Genomic DNA, 774 nt, shown 5'->3' on the forward strand with positions numbered 1-774 from the left:
GTAATTCTGGTCGAGAGCATCGTCGAAAGGGAGCTCGAATCCGGAGAAGGAATCACGGAGGGAATCGGAGGAGTTCATGAAGGGGTCAAGGTAACTCGCCATCCTGATGTCCTTGTGTCCGAGCTCGCTGTAGGCGGAGGCGTCCATGGGGGAGGGTTTCACAGGGGGGTCGGGAAGCCTTGTTTGCACTGATTCACAGCCCGTGCAATGCGAAGCCAGTAGCCAGCCCGGTGTCGAAATGAGAGGAATATCTGTTGTCGATCGTCACTGTTGAACATTTTCTGTCCCAAGGGAGGTTCATAGTGAGGTTGTCTACATGACTCTTAGCAATTTTTTCTTGGAGATAATGCGAATTATTCTACCTTCCTCATCTTCTTGATACCAAATAAGACTATCTCACTTTCTTCTTTTCAAGTTGATATCTGCAAGGAAGCAAACAAATTTCATTAATCATCTAAACAAAAGAAGGAAAAAATACAAACCCTATACAATCACACAAATCGACAAAGAAAAAAAAACGCAAACAAACTAAATAATAACGGCACCACTTCTGAGAAATAACAACAAAAAACAGAAAATTAAAATGAGAAATAACCCAGACGTTTGCTCAGCGAATGAACGAGACGCTGATCAATATTCAAGCTCTGGAGGAGGTAGACTCTACATCCAGAACACGACTTGAACATCCCCGATACGTGAACGGGAAATATTGCGTTAGCGGTTTATTTAACGATGATTAAAAAAAGATAAACAGGATTCAGAGACTTTTTAAAA

At 42.2% G+C, this 774-nt stretch overlaps 1 protein-coding gene across 1 annotated transcript in view; it reads right to left on the reverse strand.

The window, feature by feature from the left end:
- LOC119585340 (gonadotropin-releasing hormone receptor-like) overlaps positions 1 to 147 on the reverse strand; it is a 107275-nt gene extending 107128 nt beyond the window's left edge. Inside the window, exon 1 of the mRNA XM_037934012.1 lies at positions 57 to 147. Within this exon, the coding sequence (XP_037789940.1) occupies positions 57 to 147 (91 nt within the window). The remainder of the gene's footprint in view (positions 1 to 56) is intronic.
- Positions 148 to 774: the final 627 nt, after the last annotated feature.

This window comes from Penaeus monodon, chromosome 19, assembly GCF_015228065.2.
Source record: "Penaeus monodon isolate SGIC_2016 chromosome 19, NSTDA_Pmon_1, whole genome shotgun sequence".
NCBI lineage: Eukaryota > Metazoa > Arthropoda > Malacostraca > Decapoda > Penaeidae > Penaeus > Penaeus monodon.